Here is a 23,547-nt window from a genome sequence, read left to right as displayed (position 1 = left end):
TAGCTCTTTACTTTCTTTGAAAAAAATCATTTGTGGAAAAAGTATTTTAAATTAATTAAATAGAAAAGGTTTACGCTATCCTTCACGAAAAATATCGAATTTCGGTTTTAAAGATAGTTTTGATCAAAGATAAAAACCCTATTCCTCTTTTTCCCAAATTTGAATTAACTTTTGATTAAAAACAAGAAATTTAGTAACAGTTAACATGGCAGCATCAAAAGTAGATTTTTTAAGTGTATACTGACAAATCTACTGTAAGTGTATATATTATATGTTAAGTTTTCACTCTTATTTCCACGATACTCTTTGATAGCAGCTGAATCACACTTACCTTTAAGTTATAAGCCACCTATACTAAGCAAGCAAGAAAATTCAAATTGACAAACTTACCTGAGCTGCAACATGACTTAACGGTAAGAAGCTGATCATAATTTCCTGTTCTTTACATGAAACGTAAGTGGCGACGGCGTGGCCATTCCATGTCAAATTATCATGACTAAGCATGACACCTTTTGGATTTCCAGTAGTTCCAGACTAAAGAAAAATATGAAAGATGGCGATCAATCAGGTAATATACAAATAAGTTGTTAACAGGCTACATTGTTTCAGTGTTGACAGATTTAGTACTTCTTTTGAGGTGATTGCACAATGAAGTGGCATAAGTCTGGACGAAGCTTGCCACTCGTCTGGTATCTTCAAACAAAATGTTAAGGAAGCTCTAGTTAATAACTGTATTTTTTCTGGTTTTCCCTGGAGTTGGTGTCTCTGGATGGGGTTGAATGTTTGTTTTAGCATGAGTCATTTCAGTTTTATTATTTTTTTTTTTTAAAGTCTTCCTCTGCTCCCCCGTCTGCATTCGGCGATTTTTGAAATGGAAGATTAGATTTTGTTTTTCGTGTTTTTTTTCGTATTTTTTCTTAGTGGATTTCTTTTGTTATCTTTTCTCCCCTGTTCCTTCGTGGCCATGGAGCCTTACGTGGAAGGTTATGTTGAAGCTGTTTTTATTGTAAATTTTCTGTTGAATAAGCAAACTCTGAAAATAAAATCTTCAAATAAGCGTATTTTCATAGCGGATTCCTTTTGAGAAATTGGATCCACGCCGCACTTCTGCTTAGACAATGGTGCCTTTGGCGCATTTTTGGAGCAGATTTTCTTGCATCAGGCACCTGGTAACACTTGAGAGTGTTAGCGTGAATTGACATGTTGTCATAATTAGAAAGCTTGATTTAAAACTATATTACACTCTGGAACAGCATCAGTTTCAAAATACATCCAACCTTAATTTTAAAAGAAATTAAAACGCTGTGTATTTTTACTTACTTTAAATTAACAAAATCAACTCCAACTAATTAAATAAGAAATTAGTTTAAATTATACACATCTATCTGTGGTACTGTTAACTTCTTCTAGTTTTAGTGAAATTTGTTAATTTAAACAAACGATGGCGATAAATTTTTTTAATAAGTCTAGGCATATTTTAAATCATATATGTGTGTCACTAAATTGAAATTTAACGTTTTAATTTCAATGTCACTGCAACGTTACTGCTAGTGAAAAAAAAAAAAATATTCAAAGCCGTATTTTTTATTGTAACCAAGGAACAAAGGCAGGATTTTTTTTTAGGGAATCCTATAATAATGAAAAAAATGATAAATTGAATTAGAAGCATTAAGGAATTTGGAAAATTGAGGATTTCGGAGGGAGGCAGGAGGCATTCCCTGACTACGTGCATATCCTGACCCACTTGTAACAGGACTTAAATACCTGAATAATACTAGAACATGCAGAAAGACTCATTGACATTATGGATCTACTCCCTAAACACATACTCCCTATACTCCATAGGGAGCATATAGTTTAAGCACCCAAGTTTAGGGAGCATATACACCCTAAACTTAATAAATTCATATATTCAACAATAATCAAGATACTCAAGCGATGTAATATCTGGTTGTGTTTTATTCAACCAATTCAATTGTAGTTCTAACCATATAAAGTAAATTCAATACCATTTACCAGATCGAAATGGGTGAAAAAGTCATGTTCATTGATTCAATAGCTCCAAATTTTAAGCAGAAGAATGGATTTTTGCCATCTCTTCTAATCTATATCCATAACCATTTGCATATTACCTATTACATATTACATATTACCTAAAAAATTTTAAATACGGCACTGTTATTATACTCCTAAGAAGTATATAGATATAACATAGGATATATGAGAAAATAATTATATTTCTTGAGTGGGGCTTTCAAAGATAGCGAATATAATTTGAAAAAATTATTATTAAGGAGCTAAAATTTTGGTTGTAGGGTTCTTAGGCACACCAAATTTGGAAGAAGAATTTTCAATCAATCAATCAATTTTTTTCAATCAATAAACTCAACAAAATACCCTTCAATAAAAACTCCCCCGTATGGCTCTATGGCCAGGAAAAAAACAGGGGAGAAACAAAAATGAAACAAAAAATTAAAACACAAATACATTTTCAACATCATACATTCACATATTTAAGAGATTAAATAAAAAAAAACTAGTTTTTTTAACTGAAAGTAAGGAACGACGTTAAAACTTAAAACGAACAGAATTATTCCGTATGTGAAAGGGGCTGTCCCCTCCTCAACGCCTCGGTCTTTACGCTAAAGTTTGTCTTTCTCCCAACTCTATTTTTTTAAACAATAAAAAGCTTTAGCGTAAAGAGCGAGGCGTTGAGGAGGGGACAGCCCCTTTCATATACGGAATAATTTCTGTTCGTTTTAAGTTTTAACGTCGTTACTTACTTTCAGTTAAAAAAACTTGTTTTTTTTATTTAATTTTTGAACGTTTTTGAATTAATGCAGGTTTTGATATTGTCTCACCGAATATGAATAATTAAAACAAAATTTGCATATTAATTTTAATTTTATTTGGTTAAATGGCTTCCTCGAAACTTATTTAATTTTATTTACGAACGATTTTATTAGTAATAAATATACGTGACTTACGAATTAACTTACGTAACGAACTTCTATATTCATAGATTTTTAATACGTAAATTAGGGGGTTGGCCCCTTAGTCAATACCTTGCTCTTAAAGCTAAAGTTCGTATTTTGTTCCAATTCTTTAAAAATGACCCCTTAATCACAAGGACCATTAATTAGAATAAATAGCTCTTACGAAAGTACTAAAAAATCTTTGGCTTAAAGAGCGAGGTATTGACTAGGGGGTGAACTCAATCATATACGTAATATTTTCTGTTCGTTTTACGTTTTGATGTTGCTCATTACTTTCAGTTGAAAAAATTTTTTTTTATTTAATTTCTGATCTTCTGGCGCCCCCTTCATAGCAATGTCCCTTCCCCGATGAAAACTTCCTTCATGGAAAGATCCTCCCATACAACTACCCCCCCCCACCGACCAGGAAAAATCCCCCCTGAAAACGTCTGTATACTTCCCAATAACCAAAACTAAATGTAAACATTGGGTAAAGTTCATAACTTTCAGCCCTCCCCCCGGGGACGTTGGGGGATTAAGTCATCCAAAAAGACATAGTTATTATATTTTTGACCATGCTGAACAAAATGGCTATCTCAAAATTTTGATCGGGTGGCCTTGGGAAAAAATGAGCGCGGGAGGGGGCCTAGTTGCCCTCCATTTTTTTGGGTCACTGAAAAAGGGCACTAGAACTTTTAATTTCTGTTCCAATGAGCCCTCCGACGATATTCTAGGACCACTGGGTCGATACGATCACCCCTGGAAAAAAAAACAAATAAAGACGCATCTGTGATCTTTCTTCTGGCAAAAAATGCAAAATTCCACATTTTTGTAGATAGGTGCTTGAAACCTCTACAATAGGGTTCTCTTATACGCTGAATATGATGGTGTGATTTTCATTAAGGTTCTATAACTTTTAGGGGGTCTTTTTTCCCACTTTTTTCGAAAATCAGCCAAATTTTCTCAGGCGCGTAACTTTTTAGACTAAAATTGATGAAACTTATATATTTAAAATCAGCATTAAAATCCGATTGTTTCGATATATCTAGTGGTATCAAAATTCCGTTTTTAGACTTTCGGTTACCATTGAGCTGGGTCGCTCCTTACTTACAGTTCGTTACCACGAACTGTTTGACTTAACACAAGAAAAAAAAAAAAAAAAAAAAAAAAAAAAAAAAACTTAATTACTTGCTAGAAAATCCCTAACATGATTTTTTAACATACAAAACGAGTAGCAGCTTCGTGCAGACACAGGGAGCGTGTTCCAAATCCTGTTGCAAGCTGTCAGAAGGTTGAATTCAGACCTCACTGATGGAGTATGAAGAATCTGTAAATTGTTGGAAGTGCGGAGATGATAAGTCGATTGATCAGAAACAAAATATATATTATTACATAGGGCAGCAGGGAGATGGCCATGCAACTGTAAAAAACGAAAGAAGAACAAGAAAGAAAATAGAGAGATTTCAAATCAAGCAAGGGTTTAAGTGAAGATCGGTTAGTTTCCTTAATAAGAGTCCTTGCTTTATCATAAAGTTCTGAAAGTGGCATCAGAGACAAGGGAAAAGTTGAAATCCAAATAAAAGAACAATATGAAACATAAGACTGAACTAGGCTGTAGAACGAGATTCTAAGAATCGACCCTGGAAATATGTGTTTGAGCTTTCTAAGGATTCCAAGACTCCTGGAGACTTTCATTTTAATCAGGTCAATATGATGCCGGAAGGAAAGATTTTCGTCAAGCAAGATGTCTAGGAATCGAACGTAACGATCCTTAGGTCTACTTAGAGAACCTCTTGATACGTGTATCTCATTTAAGTCTGGGCAAGCCTTTGAAACTCTGGAGAAAATGAGAAAAAATGACTTCCCAATATTTAAGGCAAGATAATTTACATCAAACCATTTGATAGCTCTTTCAAGAAGGGCATTTATCTTTGAACGAAAATCCGACTCAGTTCAACTAGCTGTACCAGGAGTACTGTCATCAGCAAAAGCAATAAGTGCATCCGGTAAGGACGAACTCCTGTTACAATTAGTGACGGATGCTGTTTGACAAAGACGAGAGCAAATGGTAAGTTTTAAATTTTGAACCGCATTAATAAGGTCATTGACGTAGATTAAAAAGAGTATCGGCCCAATAACAGATCCTTGTGGAACGCCAAACTCTATTCCAGAAGGGCTAGAAAAGTGAGGATCAACCGAAATGACTCGACCAGATAAATATGATAGAAACCAAGAATAAGCATTCCCTCTTATACCATTATGGGACAGATTCCAAAGAAGAATCTTGTGTGTTAACGAGTCGAATGCCTTTCGCGCATCGAGAAACAGAGCAGCAGGTATCAGACCAGAGTCAAGAACTGAATGTAAATAATTCAAAAGAGTTGCACATGCATGCTCAGTTGAGTGCTTCGCCCTAAAATCATGAAAAAAGTGTCTAGAATTAAGAAAATTAAGAAGTCGAGAAAGCATAGCTTTTTCAAATATTTTACTAAAAACTGATAAAAGGGATATGGGACGACAATTTGAAGGATCATTTCTTGATCCAGCTTTGAAAATAATGATTACGGGAGCGTGCTTTAAAGCACCTGGGAAAACATCATTTTCTAAGGGAAGATTGATAAGTCTCTTGAGGGCAGAAATGATGACAGGAAGAATGAATTTTACCACCTTAGTCGGAATACGGTCTGGGCCAGAAGATGAAGACCCCCTCAAACCATTGACAATTCTGGCTATTTCAGCTTCAGAGGCAGGTTCCAATGACATTTATTTAGGACAAGGCGGTCCAAGGTAAGACCTAAATTCAGGTAAAGAAGAAGAAGGACTAACAGAAGAGGCTGTAGCCTTGCCAATATTAGCAAAATAGGAAGTAAACGCATCTTGAACTTTTAGCTCACCCTCTAAATTTTCGCCGTCCACCACAATACTTGAAGGTACAGAAGGAGGCAGAGGAGATGGCCTGATAACAGAACAGATTACTTGCCATGTCTTCCTAATGTCTTTATCACACGCAGATAATTTTTTGTAATAAAATACCAGGTTAGTCTCTCGGCAACAAGAATAATAAACTCGTCTACAAACTTTGAAATTTTGAATTCGAGAGCCACGATAAAATGGTTTAGAGAGCCTATACATCGTCCAAAAACTATTTTTTTTCCTTAAATATCTAAGGAGTTCTATAGTCTTCCAAGATTCAAAGAAGTTGCTCTTTTTGATGCCGGATTCGACTGGGGCGCAACACATGTATCCAAGGTAACTTCTTTCAAAGAATCATAAAAAGAATTAAACAAAGAATCTAAATCAGATTCATTTTCGAAAATACTCCACGAAGATGGCTTAGAGAACCTGTAAGCCTTCCAAAGGTTATTTTTCTTCCTCCAACTTTTAAGGAGTCCCAGAGTCATCCAAGGATTCAAAGAGGTTGTTCTTTTCGATGCCGGATTCGAATGGGGTGCAACACATGAATCCAAGGTAACTTCTTTCAAAGAATCATAAAAATAATTAAACAAAGAATCTAAATCAGATTAATTTTCGGAAATACTCCACGAAGATGGCTTAGAGAACCTGTAAGCCTTCCAAAGGTTATTTTTCTTCCTCCAACTTTTAAGGAGTCCCGGAGTCATCCAAGGATTCAAAGGGGTTGTTCTTTTCGATGCCGGATTCGAATGGGGTGCAACACATGAATCCAAGGTAACTTCTTTCAAAGAATCATAAAAAGAATTAAACAAAGAATCTAAATCAGATTAATTTTCGGAAATACTCCACGAAGATGGCTTAGAGAACCTGTAAGCCTTCCAAAGATTATTTTTCTTCCTTCAACTTTTAAGGAGTCCCGTAGTCATCCAAGATTCAAAGGGGTTGTTCTTTTCGATGCCGGATTCCACTGGGGCGCAACACATGTATCCAAGGTAACTTCTTCCAAAGAATCATAAAAAGAATTAAACAAAGAATCAATATCAGATTCATTTTAGAAAATACTCCACGAAGATGGCTTAAAGAACCTGTAAGCCTTCCAAAGATTATTTTTCTTCCTCCAACTTTTAAGGAGTCCCGGAGTCATCCAAGGATTCAAAGAGGTTGTTCTTTTCGATGCCGGATTCGACTGGGGTACAACACATGTATCCAAGGTAACTTCTTTCAAAGAATCATAAAAAGAATTAAACAAAGAATCTAAATCAGATTCATTTTCGAAAATACTCCACGAAGATGGCTTAGAGACCCTGTAAGCCTTCCAAAGATTATTTTTCTTCCTCCAACTTTTAAGGAGTCCCGGAGTCATCCAAGGATTCACTAAGTTGAATTCTTTTTAAAGGCACCTCCTTCTTTTCTAAGACTATGTACGTATTCTAATGCTTATACCTTTGGCGTAAAACCCCAGACGTAATAAGAGTTACACAATGGAAAAGTATAAATAGCATATTATTTCAATATAATTATTTTTTTCAGGGTTTTGCTAACTATGCAAGGCAATTTCTCTGTTTCACATCGTTCTAACGTTCAACCGGTTGTTCAAATAAATATCAAAGACTATACTTAGGCAATTTATCTGTTGAGCGTCGTTCAATCGCTCAAACGGTCGTTCAAACGAATACCTAAAACTATGCTTAGACAATTTCTCTGTTGTCTCTGTTGAGCGTCGTTCAAACGTTCAACCGGTCGTTCGAATGAACACCTAAAGTTATGCTTAAACAGTTACTCTGTTGAGCGTCGTCCTAACTTTCCAACGGTTGCTCAAACCACTACCTTAAACTATGTTTATACAATTTTTCTGTTGTCTCTGTTAGCGTCGTTCAAACGTTCAACCGGTCGTTCGAATGAACACCTAAAGCTATGCTTAAACATTTACTCTGTTGAGCATCGTTCTAACGTTCAAACGGTTGCTCAAACTACTACCTAAAACTATGCTTAGACAATTTCTCTGTTGCCTCTGTTGAGCGTCGTTCAAACGTTCAACCGGTCGTTCGAATGAACACCTAAAGCTATGCTTAAACATTTGCTCTGTTGAGCATCGTTCAAACGTTCGAACGGTTGCTCAAACCACTACCTAAAACTATGCTTAGACAATTTCTCTGTTGTCTCTGTTGAGCGTCGTTCAAGCCTTCAACCAGTCGTTCCAATGAGCACCTAAAGCTATGCTTAAACATTTGCTCTGTTGAGCATCGTTCAAACGTTCGAACGGTTGCTCAAACCACTACCTAAAACTATGCTTAGACAATTTCTCTGTTGTCTCTGTTGAGCGTCGTTCAAGCCTTCAACCAGTCGTTCCAATGAGTACCTAAAGCTATGCTTAAACATTTACTCTGTTGAGCATCGTTCTAACGTTCAAACGGTTGCTCAAACCACTACCTAAAACTATGCTTAGACAATTTCTCTGTTGTCCCTGTTAGCGTCGTTCAAACGTTCAACCGGTCGTTCGAATGAACACCTAAAGCTATGCTTAAACATTTACTCTGTTGAGCATCGTTCAAACGTTCGAACGGTTGCTCAAACCACTACCTAAAACTATGCTTAGACAATTTCTCTATTGTCTCTGTTGAGCGTCGTTCAAACGTTCAACCGATCGTTCAAATGAACACCTAAAGCTATGCTGAGACAGTTACTCTGTTGAGCGTCATTCTAATGTTCAAACGGTGGCTCAAACCTCTACCTAAAACTATGCTTAGACAATTTCTCTGCTGAGTGCCGTTTAAACGTTTAAATAGTCGTTCAAAGTAATACCTAAAACTATACTAAGACAATTTCTCTGTTGAGTTCCGTTCAAACGTTTAAAAAGTCATTCAAAGAAATACCAAAAACTATACTTAGACAATTTCTCTGTTAAGCGCCACTTAAACGTTCAAACGGCGTTCATACGAATATCTAAAACTATTATTAGACAATTTCTCTGTTGAGTGTCAGTTTTCCAGATGAGCGGAATTCTCAGCAAGGAGGGGGGATATTCCAGAGAAAAAAGAAAACACCAGCTAAATTTTTGGAAAATTTAGTGAACAAATATTTACTGACAAGCGAAAAATAAAAACTTTCTCCGATAAACCTAAACGTCTAAACGTCTAAAACGTCTTAGGAGCACAAGGCCTGGTGGGACTTGTATAGAATATATTCGCGTTTAAGTAGCAGGGTAAATCGAAAGACATTATTTATTAACAATTCGTTAAAACAGTCTATCAAATTTTTTTAAGTTAATAATAAAATTGTAGATTTGAAATTAACAACCACCAAAATCGCATAGTTGTGTGAGACTTGAGTCAAGGAAGTTGGTTGGTAAAATACCCTAAAGTCGATGTGATAAATTGGTATAAATTTATTAGTATATACTTACAGTGTAGATCATCGTACAACACTGGTTGACAGCTATTCTCTTGAGGCGATCATCGAGTTCAGAATCAGAACAAGAATTACCAAGATTAGTTAACTGCGACCACTAAAAAATAAAGCATTAAAAGCACAAAAAATTGGAGAAAAGGCTACAAATTAAGGTTAAATACCAAAAAAAGCATGATAGGAAAAAATAATTTTGAATGTAATTGCAAATTCAGTTTGGAGAGAGGAGGATGGGCAACTTGATGAAGAAACGTAAAAAAAAAGCAAAATACGCACACGTGCCCCCCTAACGTAATCTAAAGCGTAATTTACCTACTTAACGCAAGTTTGAGTTAATTAAACTTGCTCCTAACGCAAGTTTATTGGATCAACCTATTTTGCGCCCCCCTAAAAAAATCCTGGATCCGCCACTGCTATCAAGTGAGGAAAAAATTACAATCAAATGCTGATCCAGGAATAGTAACTATGATTTCGATATATCTTAATGTTGTTTGAAAAAAGTTTGTTTTGAAAACAAATTTGATTTTTGTTTTGACAGGTGGCTTATCTTTAATAAGATGCTGCAATCTTGGTTGCAGCGAAAGCCGCATCCTGATTGCAACGATGACTGCATCCTGGTTGCAACGATTGCTACATCCTGGTTACAGCAATGGCCGCATCGCGTTTACAGCGAAAGCTGCAGCCTAGTCAAAGACAAACACGGCCCATAGTAACCAAACAAAAGAGAAAAACCCCCCTAAAAATGGTATAAGATCGAAACACAAAGTACATCATTAGAATTACCTTGACCGAAAACTCCATACATGAAACTTACAAGAAATGGCATTAGCTTTAAAAACAAGGAAAGTCATTTTTCTACATTTTTTGCTGATTTTTGCTGATGGGGTACGGGTTGCCGTGGTAGCTAGCAACCTAGTAAAAGACGATCGTGCTTCATAGTAAAAAATAAAATAGCCTATAGCTCCTAAAGCTAGAGGCATATCAAAAATATAAGTACACTATTAGAACCGCCTTGTCCAATACACCAATATAGGAAACTTACTGTCTCTTGGCTTGAATGACGAGGAATATTCATTGGCTTGAAAAACAAGAAACGTGGCGTTAGCCACAATATTTAACATCGACGGCATCTTTTTTCCGTTTTTTTCCTCCTCGGCTAGCGGGGAACCGGAAAATCAAATAGAGCTGTTTAATGGTTCATTTTAAAGGAAATTTCTACATCTAGTGCTTTTTGTATGTAACAAAAAATAGTTTTTAAAATAGAATCAGTTTTTTACGAAAAACTGCATTTTTCTATAACATTGTAGTAGCAAATGTTATCAGCACCATCTTGCATAGGAAGATCGAAATAGTATTTTTAACGTTATATAAAAAGCATGTATAGTTATGTAAAGTAGAGTTTTTTTTTGGGGGGGGGGGGGGGTCAAAAAAACCTTATTTGTCAACTGAAACTAAAGTCATTCCTGAAAATTTTAAATAAAATAATTTTATTTCATTTCCAGTTCAAAGTTATAATTTTTCCATGGAACTAAACTGTTTTTGGCTTAAACCGTAAAGTGCGTATCTGTATAACGTTGTGCTAAATTTCCATAGAAAAAAATCAATTTTTTTATTATTTTAGTTTTCAGGTCAGAATTGCTAAAATTATTATGTAAACTGCAAAAATATTTATGTTGCCTGAGCAATAATTTTAAGTTTTTAATTCAAACTAAAAAAATACCTGAATATTTTAAAATTAGTTTTATTTTTTGTTCGATTTAATGAAGACGACGCGTGATTATAGCAAGAAATAATTAAGTATCAATAATACAAGTAATGATATGAGGCTCCTTAGCAAAGAGAGCAATAATATACGCCCTACCTAATGTTCTTCTAATATGTTTGTCTGACACTCAATCCTAACGAAATGTGCCAAAGTAAGATAAAAATATAACACTTTAGAAAAAAATTTGGGCTATATATTTGCACATTATGGGGGGGGGGGAGTAAAGTATAGCGGGTCTGCATGCCTAATGTGTGTGTTAGGTACAATTATTCTGCATATTATGTAGTAAGAATTGCTTTCTAACTTCACACTATGCTTCAAACTTCAGAGATGGTTGTTGCCTCCAGAAGATCCAACAGGTACTGCCCTCCCCGTTCTTTCTTTGAATTTTTATTTTTGCGTCCATGCTGCATTAAATCCAACTTTCTTTCAAATCTCTCCAGCTCAGAATCTTCTGAATTTGACTCAGGACTTGACTTTTTGTTCTTTCTATTCCTTCCTGGATTTCCCTTTGGAGTTCTACCTTCATTTTTACTTTCCTTATCTTGACTTTGCCGATTTTTTTTGCTTAAGTTTTCATTGTTCAAAGATGCTGGAGACTCGTCACGCTTTTTTATTTCGCTTAAAAGGTTTTGGATCAAGTTTTTTGAGGGATCTGTCATGGCGTTAATTTTGGCAAACATGTCTACACCAAATTTTGACAGGCCGTAAGTGGCAAATACATATAATAAGGAGCCCCATATCATTTTGCATTATTGACATTTATTATTCCTAGTTACATTCACGTATCAAGTTCAGTAAATCGAACAAAAAAACAAACTAGTTTTTAAATTGTCAGGAATTTTTTTAGTTTGAGTTAAAAAATTAAAATTATTGCTCAGGCAACATAAATATTTTTGCAATTTACATAATAACTTTAGTAATTCTGAACTGAAAACTAAAATAAAAACACATTGAACTTTTTTCTATGGAAATTCCTTTGAGCTTAAGCACAACGTTATAGAGATACGCACTTTAGGAGTTAAGACAAAAAAAGTTTGCTTCCTGAAGAAAATTATAACTTTGAACTGAGAGATAAAATAAAATTATTTTATTTAAAATTTTCAGGAATTACTCTGTTTTAGTTGACAAATAAGATATATTGTTAAAACCTCCCCAAAATTACTGCATTTTACATAAATATATCTACATGCTTTTTATAAGGTTAAAAATACTATTTTGATCTTCCTATACAAAATGACGTTAGTAACATTTGCTACTACAGTGCTATAGAAAAATGCAGTTTTTCTTAAAAAATTGATTATATTTTAAAAACTATTTTTCGCGACTACTTGTGACTTGCAACTGTTACTGCTTAGTATCAAAGCCACGAATACTTGCGAATGCTTCTGCGACTACTTGCAATTGCGACTATTTGCAACACCGATTACTTGTTAGTAATTTCAATGGCACCTTTTATGCATGGCGCTTTCTGCCTGTCATATAACCTTCGTGACACTATTGACATTTTTGCCACGTTAAAATACACATTATATGGTCGTGGTTGCAGCGGCAGCTGAAACCTAGTAAAGGATTTTAAAATAATGTCATTTATGGTTGTAACCTACGACAATGACGTCATTGCTCATCTTGGATATGAAGATTCGGTTTTTGTAAAAAAATAGATTTTATTTCTAACAGTATTTTTTGGTAGATGTAGCAATTTTCATTAAAATGATTCCTTAAACAACTCTCTAAGAAATCTGTTTGGTACTTGTTTCGGTACTTACAGAACAAGTGGAGCAATTTACTTTAAAATGAGTCCTTAAACAACCCTATGATGTAACACTGGCCCGCTAGAAGTGGAGGAAAAAAAGGGGGATACATCAGCGCTCTCTATGTACAAAGTGATTTTCCTTGTTTTTCAAGCAAGGGGACCTTAAGTCTCCTATATTAAGTTTTCAGCAGTGGTGATTCCAATGGTGCAATTTTTGTATCGATCCGACGCCACTGCTTAGGGGGTTTTAGACTATTTTTGGAATTCTCATAAATTTATTTTTGAAATAACATTTTGTGGTTGCAGCGGAAGCTGCAACCTAGTAAAAGACGAACACGTCCCATAGTAACAAAAATTTAGCTCGAAACCCCCTAAAAAGGGTGTCAGATCGAAACACAAAGAACACCATTGGAACCACCTTGGCCGAAAGCCATATACAGGAAAGTTACAGTCCATTGCCTTGAGCAATTGCTTGATCGATCACCCCTGGAGGAAAAAAACCAAATAAACACGCATCCGTGATCTTTCTTCTGGCGAAAAATTCAAAATTCCACATTTTTGCAGATGGGAGCTTGAAACCTCTACAGTGAGGTTCTCTGATACGCTGAATCTGATGGTGTGATTGTCATCAATACTTCTTTGACTTTCCATAGATTATCAATCTATAACTTTTAGGGGGTGTTTCTCCCTTTTTTCGAATATAAGGCAACTTTTCTCAGGCTCGTAACTTTTGATAGGTAAGACTAAACTTGATGAAACTTATATATTTAAAATCAGCATAAAAATCCGGCTCTTTTGATGTATCTATTGGTATCAAAATTCCGTGTTTTAGAGTTTCGGTTACTATTGAGTCGGGTCGCCTCTGTACTTACAGTTCGTTACCACGAACTGTTTGATTAAGAATAATCAAGACAATAGTTACCATTCCTAAATCAGCTACAGATCGCAATTTTTTGCACATAACATTTTTTTTGTTAAAATATTGTTTTTTTAGATTTTATTTACAATGGGCCGTGGCTTGTTCAATTCAAAACGAATAGCCTACAGTTTAAATCTGACGGACCCGTCTCCTTTAGCTGTTGTAGATGATGATCGTCTACATACAGAAGAAGAAATCTGAAGAAAAAACATCTATTCAATAGAAAAACTCTATTTTTTGTATATGTTAGCTGTACATTCTTGCGAAGATGGATTTATACCATCCTGTACCGGTTTGGGACTTATTGCTATTCAAAAGGTCTTAATCGTTTTGAAAATACAAATAACATGAAAGTTGTAGCTTTGAATGTTTGCAATGTTAAGAAACAACTGTTGTATTGACATTTGACCAACGAAATCGGGATTTTAACTGGACCGTTTAGGAGTTTCTGAAACTCAAATCCCAGAGAAAGGAAACATGAAATTGTGTGATATAGAATTAATTTTCTCAGGCACGAAGAATGGGGTACATAGGCGGGGATTAGGGCCCATGATTAATAAGGAAGCTGCTCAGTCTTATTTAGGTTGGGAATGCATTAATAACAGAATGCTAGTTGCCCATTTTATGACTAAAAAGTGCAGAGTATCAGCCATAGTAGTATATGTTCCTGTACAAGCGAATGATGGATATAATAGTGACTGAGATGAATTTTACTTACATCTACAGGAACGAATAGACAGGGTCCCAGGTATAAAAAGGTTATATATACACATATATATATATATATATATATATATATATATATATATATATATATATATATATATATATATATAAAGTACCGAGAGCCCGGCAGCTTCGCTGCTGGACCCAGGCACTCGGTATGCGGCAGGCTTCTATATATGGATTTCCATTGTCGCTTGTCTTCTAACCACGGACAGTATGTTGTCTTTTCATACTGCTGGCTTTTCAAAGATATTTGATTATTAAAGAAAATCCAATTTCTAGCAAGGATGTCTATTAAGCTCCAAACTTTTGGTTTTCTTTTTTAAGGTTTCTGAATTGTTGTTATCCCTTGTTAAAATATATGAAAAATATTTTTGCAATTACCAGTTTTTTCTCTTTACGCAATTTAATGTCTTTTAATAATGTGTGTTTTCAAAGATATTTGATTATTAAAGCAAGTCTATTCAAACATATTTGATTAATATTTCTTTTCAAAGATATTTGAAAAAAAAAATATTTGATTATTACAGCATGTCCGATTTCTAGCAACGATTTCTACTAAGCTTCAAACTTTTGGTTTTATTTTTCAAGATTTTTTGAATTGTTGTAATTCTTTGTTAAACTATATACAAATATTTTTGCAATTACAAGTTTTTTTTGCTCTATACGCGATTAAATGTTTTTTCATGCAGCAGTCTATTCAATTCAAAAACCTTAAAAATGAAAACCAAAAGTCTGATGCTTAGTAGAAATCGTTGTTTTCGGGAAAATTGTCGTCCTGGTATATTCTGGCCTAAAAAACGATTTAAATAAGTCAGAAATTTGAGAAAATTGTTAAGAGCCTTAATTTCTGGAATTTTTTTTTTTATGTGAGTGACGTTATTTTTATATACATCAATATTGCAATGACGTTTTTACCCTTGTCACACTTATGTGGGAAAATTGTGCAAAAATATTTGTATATATTTTGACAAGGGATTACGACAATTCTAAAACCTTAAAAAAGAAAACCGAAAGTTTGAAGTGTAGTAGAAATCGTTGTTAGAAATCGAACTTGCTGTAATAATCCAATATTTTTGAATAGATTCTGTGTGAAAAGACATTAAATTGCCTAAAGAACAAAAAATTGGTAATTGCAAAAATATTTGTAAGTATTTTAACATGGGATTATAACAATTCAAAAACCTTAAAAAAGAAAACCAAAAGTTTGAAGGCTAGTAGAAATCGGTGTAAGAAATCGGACTTGCTGTAACAATCAAATACTTTTGAATAGACTCAGTATGAAAAGACATTGAATTACGGAAAGAGCAAAAAACGGGTAATTGCAAAAATATTTGTATATATTTTAACAAGGCATTGCAACAATTCAAGAATCTTAATAAATAAAACCAAAAATTTGAAGCTTAGTAGAAATTGTTGTTACAAACTAAACTTGCTTTAATGATCAACTATCTTTGAAAAAACTGGAGTATGAAAAGACAACAAATTGTCTGTGGTTAGAAGACGACAATGAGAATGCGTATAAAGAATCCATACATAGAAGCTTGCCGCGTGTCGATTGCACGCATATATCAAATATCTTTGAATAGATTGCAATATGAAAAGAAATTTTATTTTGTAAAGAGCAAAAAAACTGGTAATTGCAAAAATATTTGTATATATGTTAACAAGGGATTATAACAATTCAAAAACCTTAATAAACAAGACCAAAATTTTGAAGCTTAGTAGAAATCGTTGTTAGAAATCGTTGTTAGAAATTGTTAGGAGCTGTAATAATGAAATATCTTTGAATAGTTGTAATCCCTGGTCAAAATACATACAAATATTTGTGCAATTACCAGTTTTTTGCTCTTTACGCAATTTAATGTCTTTTCATATTGTGTCTTTTCAAAGATTAAATAAAAAAAACAGTTTTTTTCAACTGAAAGTAAGGAGCGACATTAAAACTTAAAACTAACAGAAATTATTCTGTATATGAAAGGGGCTGTCCCCTCCTCAACGCCTCACTCTTTACGTTAAAGTTTGACTTTCTCACAACTCTACTTTTTAAAACAATAAGAAACTTTAGCGTAAAGAGCGGGGCGGTGAGAAGGAGGCAGCCCCTTTCATATACGGAATAATTTATGTTCGTTTAAAGTTTTAATGCTGCTCCTTACTTACAATTGAAAAAACTTGTCTTTTTTATTTAATTTTTGATCGTTTTTTAGTTAATGCAGCTTTTATTTTGGCCTACCGTCACTGAATAAGTAAAACAAAATTTGCATATTAATTTTACTTTTCTTGTGCTAAGTGGCTTTCCAATAAACCAAAACCAATACTATACAGAAATACCAATACAGAAATTATTCTGTACATGAACGGGGGGGTGCCCGCCGCAAAGCCGCGCGCGTTTCGCTGAATTTTTTTATTTTTTAAAAAATAGAGTCGTCAGAAATTAAAACTTTAAAGTTAAGAGAGAAGCGCTGCGGAGGGGCCCGCCCCTTTCATATACGTAATAATTTCTGTTTGTTTTAAGTTTTAACGTCGTTCCTTCCTTTCAGTTAAAAAAACTTGTTTTTTTTTATTTAATTTTTGAACATTTTTGAATTAATACAGGTTTTGATTTTGGCTCACCGTACATGAATAATTACAATGGCTTTAAATGGCTTTCTCGAAACTTGTTTAATTTTATTTACGAACGTTTTTATTAGCAATAAATATTCGTAACTTACGAACTAACTTACGTAACGAACTTCTATATTCATATATTCTTAATACGCATATTAGAAAATATGCCCCCTAGTCAATACCTTGCTCTTTAAGCTAAATTTCAAATTTTGTTCTTTAAAAATGACCTTTAATCACAAAGGCCGTTAATTAGAATAAATAGCTCTTATGAAAGTACTAAAACATCTTTGGCTTAAAGAGGAAGGTATTGACTAGGGGGTGAACCCAATCCTATACGTAATATTTTCTGTTCGTTTTAAGTTGTGATGTTGCTCTTTACTTTCAGTTGAAAAACTTATTTTTTTTATATTTGATTTCCGGTCTTTTTTTTAAAGAATGCTGGGAAATCTGGCGCCCCCTTCATAGCAATGTCCCTTCCCCCATGAAAGATCCTTCATGGAAAGATCCTCCCACATAACCCCCAACCCACCCCCCTCCCCCACTACCAGATAAATCCCCCCTGAAAACGTCTTTATGCTTCCCAATAACCAATACCATATGTTAACACTGGGTAAAGTTCATAATTTTCAGCCCTCCCCCCGAGGACTTCGGGGAATTAAGTCATCCTTAAATACATAGTTATCATATTTTTGACCATGCTGAACAAAATGGCTATCTCAAAATTTTGATCGGATGACTTTGGGAAAAAAATGTGCGTTGGAGGGGGCCTAGTTGCCCTCCATTTTTTTTGGTCACTTAAAAAGGGCACTAGAACTTATAATTTCCGTTCCAATGAGCCCACCCACGATATTCTAGGAGCACTTGCTCGATACGATCACCCCTGGGGAAAAAAAACAACAACAAAACAAATAAACACGTATCCGTGATCTTTCTTCTGGCAAAAAATGCAAAATTCCACATTGTTTTAGATAGGAGCTTGAAACCTCTACAGTAGGGTTCTCTGATACGCTGAATATGATGGTGGGATTTTCATTAAGGTTCTATATTTTTTAAGGGGTCTTTCCCCTTTTTTTTGAAAATTAGCCAAATTTTCTCAGGCGTGTAACTTTTGATGGGTAGCACTAAACTTGATGAAAGTTATATATTTGAAATCAGCATTGAAATCTGATTCTTTTGATGTATCTATTGGTATCAAAAACCCGTTTTCTAGAGTTACGGTTACCATTGAGCCGGGTCGCTCCTTACTTACAGTTCGTTACCACGAACTGTTTGATATTTGATTATTAAGCAAGTCCAATTTTTAGCAGCGGTTTCTGATAAGCTTCAAACTTTTGGTTTTATTTTTCAAGTTTTTGAATTGTTGTAATCCCTTGTTAAAAATATATACAAATATTTTTGAACTGACCAGTTTTTTATTCTTTACGCAATTTAATGTCTTTTCATACTGCCGTCTATTCAAATATTTGATTATTACAGTTTGTTGGTTTCCAAAATTAAGGTATTTAACGAATTTTCCATATGACATATTAAAAAAAACATATTAAAAAAATCCATATTAAAAGAATCCATATAAAAAAAATCCATTAAAAAAAAAATCCATATTAAAAAAATCCATATTAAAAAAAATCCATATTAAAAAAAATCCATATTAAGAAAAATCCATATTAAAAAAAATCCATATTAAAAAAATAAGATAATAACAATGAAACTTGTTAAACAGATGAAATCGGATACAAAATAAAAAAGTGTCGAAAGTTAAAACAAGCAGTACAATAGAAGGAAGTAATAAATCACGAGTAAAATGATAGGAGAAGGGGACAAGTTCAATACACATAAGCACCATCTGGGAACGCACAATTAAAGACCTAATTAAAAAACACGTATGAAGCAATACTTACGGATATGACTACTTCCGTGTCCGGATTGTCCGAATACTGGATGATATGCTTTAAATGAGGCAGTTGATCTTTGATCTGAAGAACCTTAGCAAGCTGTTTCTTATCTTCAACGACGAAAATGTTGGCCTTGCAATTTTTTGCACAATGCAATATAGATTCCGGAGAGTTTGTTGTGTAAATTCCAGCTGCCAGACCACTATCGACAAAAAGAATGATAAGCGTATCGTATGATTGTCGTACGATGGGCGTCAGGTAAGTATCGAGTACGTTCCCGGTGAAAATTTTAATTGGTACTTGTGCATTATATCTCACCCACCGCTATACACGAAAGAAGTCAAGTTTGGGTAATGCTAATAAAATCAAGGATTCACACTTGCGCCTCTTTAAAGAGGCGCACCACAATGTTAACACCACAACTAAGCAACACAACTAAGCAACACCACAACGCTTAACACCACAATGTTAAGCGATTTCCGGTCCTAGCGGTCGCAGAGAGACAGCGGTGATCGCATTTTCTAGCCCAAGCTCCAACTAAGAAAAGTGCAAAATTTCACCCCCCCTCCGACTTTATCTTCATGGGTAAAAGTGGGCCGGAAGTTTTGACCCTCCGACCACAGCCCCCCTTTAACGTTGTCCGACTGGGCTAAAATTTAGAAGTTAAGCATTTTTAGGGCCCGGGAGCTTATCCTCGAAATTTCAGCTCAATCCGATCACTCCTTCCCTGTTTTCCAAAAAACCAACATAGTCACTTAAAGTTCAGTTCTCTTTTTTTTTATTAGCCACACCTACAAGCCACAGATGGCAACGGATCCGGGTGAATGAGGACTCATTCGAAGCGGAATTCGACATTTTAGGGCCTTTTGATATTTTCAGACCGAAAAAATTATCCCCCGAATTTACATTTACGAAAAACCTCGTTTTCCTATAAGAGCCCATGTTAATTTTTCCCACCACAGCCCCCCTTTAACGTTGTCCGATCGGGCTGAAATTTAGAGGATAAGCTTTCCTGGGGCCTGGGAGGTTATCCTCAAAATTTCAGCTTAGTCCGATCCTTACTTCCCTAGTTTCCAAAAACCAAATATCAAGTTTTGTGGGGGTTTGCTTGCGTCAAAAATAGATACGAGAGACTAAAATAATTTTACAAGTGTCTCTCTGGTACAATGGTCGCTGTTCCTGACTGTCAGGCGGAAGATCCGGGTTCGATTCCCTGCCAGAGAAAATTTTTATATACTGAATTTGAAGTTTAAAAAAGAAACTCAGTTTATTTTTTAAATCCAATCTATTAAATCCTTTGGCTCAACAGGCGTCTTCAGAAGAATATTACAGTCGGCCTTCAGGTTACAGGTAAGTCTCCACTGCTTTGATAACATGCCGTATACCCGCATGCTCGAAGAAAAGTTGAAAAAAGAAAATCTTACTGTGCATTTCATTTGAGTATTCAGGAATTAAAAGCCTTAACACAAGAATCTTCAAAAGCGGGGGTTTTGGAAGGCGGCAGCCCCTCATCTTTAACTCCTGAAAAGATCAGCTAACAGTTAGTCAAGCAATAATAAGTAATAAACTGTACAAAAACGTGCAGAAATTATTTGAAAAAAACTACGTTTTCTAAAGATTTAAAGAGGCTGAGTCACAAGTTCGAACCTTAAAACGTACAGGGATTTGGTGGTGCAGTTGGGGGGCTGCTGCCCCTCAAACCCACGCTTCCGTATATGAAAGGGGCTGTGCCCTCCTCAACGCCTCGCTCTTTACGCTAAAGTTTGACTTTCTCACAACTCTTTTTTTTAAACAATAAAAACTTTAGAGTAAAGAGCGAGGCGTTAAGGAGGGCACAGCCCCTTTCATATACGGAAGCGGGGGTTTGGGGGGCGGCAGCCCCCCAACTGCACCTCCTAATCTCTGTACGTTTTAAGGTTCGAACTTGTGACGCAGCCTCTTTAACTCTTTAGAAAACATAGTTTTTTTCAAATAATAAAATAAAATAGGATGAACATATAATACTTTAGAAACAAATTTGGGCTATATATTTACACATTTGGAGGGAAGGTGGGGGGCAAAGCATAGCATATATTAAATACGTAGCCTAACCTAACCTAGTCAAACCTAGGTACCTTTTCCCCCCTAAACCCCAAAAAAAGGTGGTTTAAATATTGTAAACTCATTGAGAAACCACGCTTTACAATCATTTATCTCTTGCAAATAGCCGTTTGACGGGTTTCGTGTCTGGTTTCCTTGTACAGTGTATACCGCTGGGTGAGACATAATGCACAAGTACCTATTAATTAACACGTTCATATTTGATACGAATTAACAGCGGATGAACGGTTTATTAACTAATTGTTTAATATGCATTTTAATGGTTAAATATAAGTAATTTTAATAAATAAAGAGTAAAATATGAAAAATATGAGCGTTAATGCTTTAATACTTATTAATTCTCATACATTTGATCGTTTATCTCCATTTTTAAAAAATCGGAAAAAATGATTTTCCCAATCTGATGATGAGTGTGCAGAAGTTAATAGATGCTAGCTAACTGTATCCAAAAAAAGCAACAAGAAATCTAATATGAAATCAATTTTCTATTGTTCCAACAGTTAATTCACTCTTATCTGGAATGAAAAATTAAATTTTTATCAAATATTGCTATCTTATTGTCGAAGCTTCAACGTGCTCATTATGATGATTGTCTTACGATGAATAGCAGGTAAGTGACATGAAACCCTTGGTATCTCGACTGTCAAATGTCAAAACACGGTCGGCAAGGGTGCATCCAGGATCTTGTTCGGGGGGGAGGGGGTACAAAAGAAAATTAAAAAACATATCAAAAACACTTTTAAGTGCAATTTTGTAACGCTTATAACGTTTTTAAAATATGCCAAAAAATTCGGGGGGGGGGGGGGTCAAAACCAGCACTCCTCCCCTGAATATGGCTTGACGGTAGGTATTTATTTTCCCTGGAGTTGTGTTTTATTTGTGGGTTTATATTGAATAAAGTCAAAGTTCAAAGTTCAAGTACCCCTTAAATCCCTCGAAATTTCAAAATCTTATATTTCACCCTATGATTCCTTATATTGCTTATATAATTATCTTATCTCCTTTTGATTGGTCGAAAATTCAATCAACCCTTCAAAAATGACTTAGTTCGTACGCGCCTGCTTGGAATACACGGTAATATCTCCGTTTGCATCGATTGGTGATGTTTTAGAAAACATTGGATATGTTTTTTTTTAGAATTGAAAAAAAACTTTTTAACGAACATAGTAAGTTCAAATTTGAATTTGACAACAGTATTTCAAAAAGCGTTCTGTTGTAATTTATCATGAATGGTTTAACAAGAATTTCCTTTTTTGGCCCTATAAACAAACGATTTCGGCTTCAGGAGCTTGATTTCTTAGTTAAGTTATCAAAAAGTTTGTGGTAACGAACTGTAAGTAAGGAGCGACCCGGCTACATAGTAACCGAAACTCTAAAATACGGAATTTTTATACCAGCAGATACATCAAAAGAATCGGATTTTTATGCTGATTTCAAATATATAAGCTTCATCAAGTTTAATTATGCCTATCAAAAGTTACGAGCCTAAAAAAAATTGCCTTATTTTCGAAAAAAGGGAGAAACACCCCCTAAATGTGATAGAATCTTAATGAAAATCAAACCATCAGTTTCAGCGTAACAGAAAACCATACTGTAGATTTTTCAAGCTCCTATCTGCAAAAATGTTGAATTTTGTATTTTTTGCCAGAAGAAAGATCACGGATGCGTGTTTATTTGTTTGTTTTTTTTCCCCAGTGGTGATCGTATAAATCAAGTAGTCCTAGAATATCTTGAGATGCCTCATTTGAACGGAAATTAAAAGCTCTGGTGCCCTTTTTAATTGACCGAAAAAACTGGAGGGCAACTTGGCCCCCTCCCAAGCTCATTTTTTCCCAAAGTCACCGAATCAAAATTTTGAGAGACCATTTTGTTCAGCATAGTCGAAAATCTAATAAATTGTCTTTGAAGATGACTTAATCCCCCACAGTTCCTGGGGGAAGGGCTGCAAGTTATGAACTTTGCCCATTGTTTACATATAGTATTGGTTATTGGGAAGTATACAGACGTTCTCAGGAGGGATTTTTTCTGGTGGTGGGGGGGGGGCGGAGCAGGGTGTTACGTGGAAGAATCTTTCCATATAGGATGTTTCCTTGGGAGAAAGGCCATTTCTATGAAAGGTGCGTTAGATTTTCTAGGATTATTTAAAAACAAGATCAGAAATTAAATAAAAAAACAAGTTTTTTCAACTGGAAGTAAGGAGTTAAGACTTAAGACGAACAGAAGTTATTACGTAAATGAGGGAAAATGTCCCTTAGTCAATACCTCGCTCTTTACGCTAAAGTTTTTTTTTTCAATACTTTCAAAAGATCTATCTATTCTAATTAAACAGCCTTTGTGATTCAAAGATTTGTGATTCGAACAAAATTCGAACTAGTTTTGATAAGTCTTCCCTGTTTTTTCTGGCGGCTAGATGACCAAGTCGAAAATTCTCGGGGACAGTTTTTTTTTCGAGGGTAGAAGGGGCAAGATAACTTCGGATTTTATACTTG

General features: G+C 34.9%; 1 protein-coding gene across 6 annotated transcripts in view; it reads right to left on the bottom strand.

The window, feature by feature from the left end:
- LOC148942498 (long-chain-fatty-acid--CoA ligase ACSBG2-like) overlaps positions 1 to 23,547 on the bottom strand; it is a 265,986-nt gene that overhangs the window by 88,397 nt on the left and 154,042 nt on the right. For all 6 annotated transcript variants that reach the window (XM_089101963.1, XM_089101964.1, XM_089101966.1 and 3 more), the window contains 3 exons: positions 18,965 to 19,160; positions 9,292 to 9,393; positions 391 to 534 (listed from right to left, as the gene is read on the bottom strand). In XM_089101963.1, coding sequence (XP_088958089.1) covers positions 391 to 534; positions 9,292 to 9,393; positions 18,965 to 19,160 — 442 coding nt within the window. The remainder of the gene's footprint in view (positions 1 to 390; positions 535 to 9,291; positions 9,394 to 18,964; positions 19,161 to 23,547) is intronic.

This window comes from Artemia sp. Qi Xiang Cuo, chromosome 16 (genome assembly GCF_049724085.1).
Source record: "Artemia sp. Qi Xiang Cuo chromosome 16, ASM4972408v1, whole genome shotgun sequence".
NCBI classification, from domain to species: domain Eukaryota; kingdom Metazoa; phylum Arthropoda; class Branchiopoda; order Anostraca; family Artemiidae; genus Artemia; species Artemia sp. Qi Xiang Cuo.
This window is presented reverse-complemented; position numbering and strand designations above follow the sequence as displayed.